The 8,689-nt window shown below is 33.8% G+C and overlaps 1 protein-coding gene across 2 annotated transcripts; it reads left to right on the plus strand.

Moving 5' to 3' along the window:
• The first annotated feature begins 5,636 nt into the window (after window positions 1-5,636).
• Window positions 5,637-7,480, plus strand: LOC105332567 (uncharacterized). 2 transcript variants are annotated; one of them, XM_011435202.4, is made up of 2 exons: window positions 5,637-5,830; window positions 6,573-7,257. In XM_011435202.4, the coding sequence occupies exons 1-2, from the start codon at window positions 5,816-5,818 to the stop codon at window positions 7,113-7,115; spliced, it is 558 nt and encodes a 185-aa protein (XP_011433504.3). In that variant the 5' UTR covers window positions 5,637-5,815; the 3' UTR covers window positions 7,116-7,257.
• The last annotated feature ends 1,209 nt before the right edge of the window (window positions 7,481-8,689 follow it).

The following is an 8,689-nucleotide window of genomic DNA, read 5'->3' on the forward strand; positions in this document are numbered from 1 at the left end:
ATATTCCAGACATTATATAATTAATAAGAATGTTTAAAGAAAATAACACCAAATAAAAAACTGAGACACCAGCTAAAAGCAGTCCCTCTTGCAAAAAAAGATTTTTGAATTGCTATTTTCTGTGATTAAATTATGTTGCTAAACTCTCAGTTGAATTTTGCAAAAGTTTTGAAAATTTTGAAAAATTAATTCTTCCAGTTTTACGAATTCAGGATTGTCCAGTCTCAGGCACGTAGCATCACTTAGGCACGCTGCCCCCCCCCCCCCCCCCACTTTTTCTCGTAACAACACATTTTTTAAAATTTACATATAAAAAATTGAATTATCATGGAGTCCCCCCCCCCAATTTTTTGGGCGCATGTAAAAAATTAATATAAAAATAAGGAGATACTACGCCAGCCCCCCCCCCCCCCCCCAACGGATTAGGATGTTGAAGATTTTGGGAAAGTCCTAATTTCCTTTTTTTTTTTTTGCTTGTCAGGATTTTTTGGATGAGTCTGCCCCCCCCCCCCCCACTTTCAAAAACGATGCTACGTGCCTGAGTCTAACCCCATTACCACCACAAAGAATCACTAAATGTCATTATTCGTCGCTTCACAAATTTACAGCCCATCACAGGGAGTGCATGGGTTTACGAAAATTGGACAATCTGATCAGGCATTGCGTGAAAAAAGCTTAACTCAAGAGTAGTCAAACAAATCTGACCGCGATTGTGAGACAGTCAGAACGAGCTTTGCTGATATGTCTACTTATGTCCTTTTGTCATTGAACGCCTAATGCGTAGTTTCCGGATCGAATTGCATGACTTACGACTATGGAGGATCTGAAAGAAGAAGTTTGTTACTCGTCATGTAACAGTGCAGACATTATCGTTGCTATTCAGTGTGCGAAGTGGGCCTTTTTTACTCTAAAGAGAGCGCCCCATTGATGGATTTAATAAAGTATTTCAAAGTAGAAAATGATGGACAGAGAACTTTAATTTGACACAACAAACACAAATTCTCGACATCAAAGATGTCCTCCATTCTGACATTCTTTGGTTTCATTGACAGAAGACAGAGGCCGGTCGCTGACTTGTGCAATTCCAGTGATCTAGAAATCGATACAATTTAAAAAAAAAAAGAAAAGAAAAATACACACGCGGATAACGAAAATACCAATCATGTCACAGACAGAGATATACTAATAATTCTCTGTTTCTAGGCCAAGTGTGACATGCATATCCCAAGGTTAGTTGTATAAACATGTGCAATGTAGACATCATTGAGATGGTAAACATCTCAACGGACTCAGTTTCAATAAAGGACACTCGGATGAAAAATATTTAAGAAGACTTTGGTTTTAACGAAATTTAGTTCAAATTGCTCATCCTTTATACAACTTTATCCAACGCAATCTATGGGTGAAGTATGTAAAACAGATAGTGCCTAGGGGGGAAATAGTTTGAACAAGATTTTACAGAGGTTTACTTTGATCTTGACATTTGACATAGAAACTTAATTCAAGGTCACTGAACACCTCATACCGACAGGTAGTTTATTTTATAAAAATCTTAGCAACATTTGGATAAAGAAATAGAGAATACAACTGTTATGAATTTGACCTTTGACATAGAAAACGTTCAATATAAACCTTTATGGTAAGCTGTTTGGATAAATTCTTATCAAAATAAGGCCAACGTTCGAGAAATCATATTAAAACATATGGATTTTAAAAATCTGCTTTGACCTTCGTCTTAGAGTAGAATCTTGGTTCAAAGTCATTGGATACTTTTTACTCACGTGGACTGTGGGATCAATTGTATAATACGCAAAATAAATCAATACTTTATAAGTTTTGGGTAGGCTAAATCGATCGAGCTATGATTTATTTTTTGAATTCGAGTAATCACAGGTGGCAGATGTTTCTATGACGACCAGAGTTCTCGGCATATAAACAAGAGCTACGTACGTGCATGATCAGAGATCTACCTTGCAATAGGAATGTGGAATTTCCATATTGTGAATTAATTTCTTTCTAGATAAACAAAAAACTTAGCCCTAACAATATATTCTGGGTTGTTTTTAAAGTATATATTATCTAAAACCATTGTCCAGTTAGGTCTTGCACAGGGGCTTCATATCCGCTCTGCTCTCTATGACACACACACACACACACACATATATATATATATATATATATATATATATATATATATATATATATATATATATATATATATATATATATATATATATATATATATATATGTGTGTGTGTGTGTGTGTGTGTGTGTGTGTGTGTGTGTGTGTGTATTATATATGACTGTATACTAGTATGTCATTGAGAGCAGAGCGGATAAGATGCCCCTTGTGGTTCACGCATTAGTTGCATCAGAGACAACAAGCATATTAAATTTTTAATGAACTATATTAATGAAAACATTAAATTCATCATGCAAAATTGAGCGAAACAAATTGACACTTAACCCTTTCGCTTTTCTCAGTAAATAAATAATATTGGAATAAAAGTTAAATTTCAAGAAAATTGCTTCAGCTTTGATATTACATGTATATATGTATAACTTGGAGCAATTTTCAAATAAAATTTCATAGCTATGAAAATGCTTCAGCATACATACCAAATAAGCTAGAGCAATTTTCATTAAAAAGCAACCCTCTTCCCAACCCTATCCACAAAAATAAAAAAGCTGGGAGACAGCTACCTTTCCTTATATAAGGTGTACGTCTGTGAGCGGGGAGTCGTGGATTCATATCCGGCTGAAGTTGTTAAATTTTTACCTTCCAAGAATTTTATAAACATATTTGCTTGTCAAATTTTAACACTATTGAATATTCTAAAAAGCTGATTACATCTTAAATATGCTGCACTTTCAACCATAGTGTTCCATTCCTCCATAAGCACATAATTACATCAAACAAGATACCATCTTTTAGCGGATATTATGTCCCGTAATTAACGTCTGGTGATACATTTTATTTTTACGCTCCATAACACATATATCGGCGCTGTACATCCGCGTGGAATTTCGAATATTTGGGCTGGGGGTGGGGTGGGGGGCAGGTATCCCGAATATGGTGAATTTGACAGTGAATAAACGGTGGTTTAATAGTTTTAAATATCGTACTAACTGTGAGCGTACACGAAATATTTCCATTTTGTTTGTCAGTTAGATCTATATTAAGTGGTGTTTGTTGGGGGTGGGGAGGGGGGTTATACTGAGAGTAAATGCCTTTTAATTCCATTGAAATATATTGAATAGTTGAAAACGTTAATGAAAGTGGACCAACCTGATTTCTGACAAATGCACTTAAATGGTAAAGATCTCAATTCATGGTTTTTGTACAATAAGGGCACTCTTTTTTATCATTTCATTCACTGGGCTGTGCTTTGTCATTCACAAGCACTTTAAATATCTTCGCATCTTTATGGTTTTTTTTAAAACGTTATGTCAGTCATATTACATGAATGATAATAGCTGCAGGTCTGTAGCTCCCGATCTGAAAAATATTCGGATGAATGACCTGGGAGCTCCCAGGTCGTCTATGTATCCGAATGTTTTTTTCCAGACCGGCAGCTACAGACCTGCAGCTAGAATGATAACGAATACTTATAAAGACTTAAATGAAACCTGTTAAAGTACCTATTATACGTTCAAGTAAAGAATTGATTTCTTAAGGAATTTATGTCTTAATGCGTTTTGGAACATTCTAAAACGCAATAATGCTAATTCCATGCATTAACAGATTTTTTTTATGTGTGAATTTTGTAATAGATGGAACGTTGCTAGGTGTTGTTTACACGTGCTGTACAATACTTTGACTTGTATAGACGAAGATAATGCGTCTTGATCTTGAAACATTCTTAATTATTGAATGGCTGGGTCATTTAACATATTTCTAAAGGAGAGTAGACTGGATTTTATCAAAACAATGTCTGTTTTGGAGACCTTATTATGTCTACATAGAGAGTTAAACATTCATTAATAAAATCTGTCTAATTCACTTAAAGTGTCTCTTCTAAAACATTTATGCATCGATAGGTATACAAAGACGAGTGTCTCATGTAGAATATGATCAACCATGGCGGATTATATACCTCGAATTATGTAATTCTCTCAACAATCTTCGTCTCTCTCCATTAATCTACATAGCAGGTCTGTAGCGTGTGAGAGTTTCTCTTAGTCCCGTTCTCGAGTAAAACGGATATTATTACAAGCGGAACAGATCAAACAGATTATCTATGATTATCAATGACTATTATTAAAGAGACTGATTCATCGAGTTCATTTTAGTCCAACCAAAAAAATCCTAAACTTGAAATAAAGTGGATATAAAATTTCACAGGTTTAAAGTTCATAATCAGCAGAAATAGTTTGTGATTTTTTTTAAACCGGAATGAGTATTCGATATAGTTCAATAGAATTTTTATAAAAATCATCAATTCATCATCAAATTTATTATCGGGTGCCGCAAAACTTGCACAAACATGTTTTTTTTTTTACCAAGCTAAGACCCAAATGCGTATCGATTAGGTTTTTTCAATGAAGGTAATAACTGCGGCATAATAGAGTTAGACGACTCCGAAAACCGGGTGTCTGGAAAATCTCTGGCTCAAAAACACAAACCCAATTCTGTTCTTCGTCGGTGTCGCTTAGAATCGTTTATTGTTTTTTACGTTAAGTTGCTCTTTGTATATAAAACACATGGCTGTGATAACAGGATTGATGTATTTAAATTATTCCTAGCTATTCCAAGTCCCATTCAGTGAGCCTCTTGCGCAATTTTTGAGATAAAAATCATTGAAATGTTTTCGGTTATGGTTTACTTCCAGTTATTGAATAATCGCGTTAAACAATCGTTCTTTCAAGTTTTTATCTCAAACGGAGATATTTAGGACAGTTCTATACGTAAATTTGTCATTTTTTTTTTCCAAAACTGCCATGGAAACATAGAAGAGAGAAAAAAAATTCTTGTTCAATGGAATTATACTACCTATAGTCATTTTTTTAAAATGACCATCAAATATCTAGAGATAATTCCTTAAATATGAAGGGAAAAAACTGAACTTATTGCAAAAAATAGATAGTTTTCAACGTTGCTTGCTGGAACCAAACTATAAGACCAGATTAACGCGGGTGTCATAGAGAGCCATAAATACAATTTTCACCTGAAAATATATTTCATTTTGACAATGAAATTCAGTTACAATATTATCATTGAAATTGTTTTTAAATTCGGTCTCGATTTTGCACTAAACATTGCCAACTGTTTAATGAAACCGACATCAGTATTTTTACATTTTGTCACGTTTAAAATTTTCCAATTTTGATCATGTGTATACCTTGTCAGTAAATGAACACCTTTGCCATCAACAGAGAAACATTGGAAATCGAATGTCACTAAATTGCGTATTACAAAAGAAATTATCAGTGCTGTCAAATAAAATACATGTAATGGGTTTTTACATTTAAAAAAAAACTTTTAAAATTTACTGTTGTCGATGAAAAGTGTCGTTAAACAAGGAAAATTTACAATACTCCCATTCGTCATTCACCCACCAAAAAGAAAAATCCGAAAAAAAAATATTTCAAAATATTAGAAAAAAGCAGGTGTTAACAGGTCGGCGTGGCGGAGGAATTCTACGAAGTAGGGTGCCCGAACCAGGAAGTGAAGTAGAATGCTCATACCAGGTCTTTCCAACACCTTGTGCAGCAATCAAAACGTTGTAATTCATTAGGAAATTATTGGAAACATGTATAAAAGTACTCTTGACCTCTGGATAGTATTTGGGATTTTTTGCACTTCGATAAGGGATGATTAAAATATACGTAAGTACTTTTAGTTTAACCGCGTGAATAGAGAAGGTAAAGAAATATACCGGTATTTATATATATGCGAGTTAAATTGTAAATGGTAATTCGTCTGATGAATAGAAAACATCGCTAGATATATGTTGTGAAACAGAGACGATCCTGATTTTAAGAATGTGTAAACATTTTGAAAAATAATGCATTATCTATTTTTTTTTGTATAATGTCCTCTGTTATCTGTTTTCCAGTGATTGCATAAAATTTTACAACGGCATATTTTTGGTGACATGGGCAACAATTTTTTGATGTGCCCTCCAAATATAGCTGGCAAATAAACACGTTTGAGACTTAAAGTACTCAAATGCATAATGGAATTTTGTTACTATTCATCATAAATTTCGGAATTAAGTTTTTTCTCTAAACAAGTCGCGACAAAAGTGTGCCCATGAATAAATTTCTGCATTTTATAACACATTATTTTGAACAATTATTCAAATAAAAGAAAGAAAAAAATATTATATTTTTTAAAAAATCTATTTAATTTTACGATGTAACTTCAAACGCAATGAATGTGTAAAATCTTGATAACAGCCACGAAAATTAACAAGTACATGTAATATAGGTGTATTCGGCAATAATTTAGTTTCCTCTTATTTTTATGTTAAAGTATAAGGTACATCTCTAAATAGAAATACTCTAAATAGAAATACCGGTACTTCAAAGCGTTACTCCTGTTTGAAGAAAGCTGATTTTGTTACAGATTCAGCAGTTATTAGTTCTGGGAGTATTTGTGGATCTTTACTTCAACTTATGCCCCGATCCTATGCGAGTGAAGATTCTAGGCAGTCGCAGGAAACAAGTGATCCTATCGCCCTATATTTACGATCTCGACTGGTCTTTCGGTATGATCGCTTCATTGAACACAAAGACGGATAAAAACTGCGACTGTCAAACGCGCTCCGAGAATAAAACCATCAATATATCCGGGAGCAGGAATTGTTCCTTAAAGGAGCTTAGTAGAAAAAAAGTGGTGGACAGTTGTCCATATCACTACCAACTGAACTACGACCGATTCAGGATACCCCAATCTATAATACAGGTCAAATGTAACTGTGATAATTGCATCGGAAGGAAGCCCGACGGATCTCTACAGGAACTGCATGACGGGAGATGTACAGAGGTCATGATTCCCCGCAAGGTTCTCAGGCTCTGCAGCAAAAAGAGGAGAAAGGTATACACAGTACGGATCGAGGAGTACGCGGTGGCCTGCACGTGTCAATGGCCTAACCCTAACCAAGTCTAAGTGAACATAATCCAAGAATCGCCGCGTCCAAGACAAATACCTCAGTGTTGTTACAGATGTGTTGTTGTTATTTTTATACTTTTGTTAAATTTAAAGACTATTTTTATACACTTTTTTGAGAATTTTATTTTACAATGCAGTATAATGTCGGAGTGTCCATTCCGTTAAAAGTCCCGGGGCTGTGAACGCATATAGTCCATTGTGTCCCGGGGACGAGGAACAGCTTCATTGTGTTACAATCCGATTTCTGCTTTTTAAAAAAGAAATTTTTGTACATATGGTCAGTGCATATTTTGAGTGGACAGGTATAAACTTCAGCCTTGAGTAAAGGCTATCCCTGTCCACTTTTCACCAAAAAAAAAAAAAAAAAAAACAACAGTTAAAAGCTAAATGGCATAAACGTTTTGTGTGTGTGTGTGTGTGTGGATGAATTATTTGTTCTGTGTATGATGATTTACTTTTAACCAAGAATATGCATTCATACATCTTTGGTTTATTTGTCCATTGAATTCACGTCTTTCCAAAAAGGGAGTTAACGCTTGTCAAAACAGTACAACATACAGTCACTTCCATCTACAATGGATTTTGGATTGTGATAAATAGAATATTTGAGAAAATTTTTCCAATATTTTAAAATTGTGTATAGTATACATGTTTATATCAAAGTTTATCAATGGGTAGCTGGAAAACAAGCATTATGGGCCTTCTAAAATATTACACCGAAAGAGCTGCATTCTACACCATTACACGACCCAGAATTGAGGGATCTGTGCTGCAGGTTGTATTGCTCAAAACAACTAATGAACCCAGGAGACAATATCCTTTAAGTTAAATTTATACTTCTGTAATATGAACTTTTATTTTATTTTAAAAGTGTGTTTTATTTGTAAATTGCTGTTTTCTGTTTTATAGTGCATTCATTATATTTATCAGCTCTAGCATTATGTGAGAAATGTAATAATTATTGTCCCGAAAATATTTTCTGCTAATATAGATCAAATTATCAAATACACGCTCTCGAGTGATATGTTGACTTGCCAATTTAAAGTACTTATTTGTTTTATCATTATGTGAATATATAAACTGTAAATACATGTAAATGAATGCACCGGTGTTTTGTTTCATACAAAAATTGTTCATTCAGGGTTCTCCATCTTTACAATTTTGCAGTAGTGCAAAAAGAAAGTCATTTCAGTGCATGATCATGCATCCTTTTTGGCGATCAATGACAGACACTGTGATAGACACAAATGTCTATAGCTACATCATTATTACTTGAACACCAATTTGAGTGGAATTAATAACTAAATCAATCTGCAGAAATTAAACATTCAATGAAGTAAGAATTGTCACAAAAATTGTTGTAAGTAGGGCTTTTGTTCAGTAATAGAACGTTCTTAAAACTTTGAAGTTGAAAGAAAATGAAAAAAAATTAGAAATTGAAGAAGTTTTAAATCACAATATTCCATATCTATTTTCTCAAGAATAATTATCCTCTTCAGTATTTACTGAAGAAACCCATAGCAAAAAAAAAAAATTTAGTGTGTCAAGAAATATTCTTTGACAGAAAACAA

This window comes from Magallana gigas, chromosome 7, assembly GCF_963853765.1.
Source record: "Magallana gigas chromosome 7, xbMagGiga1.1, whole genome shotgun sequence".
In the NCBI taxonomy this organism is placed as follows: Eukaryota; Metazoa; Mollusca; class Bivalvia; order Ostreida; family Ostreidae; genus Magallana; species Magallana gigas.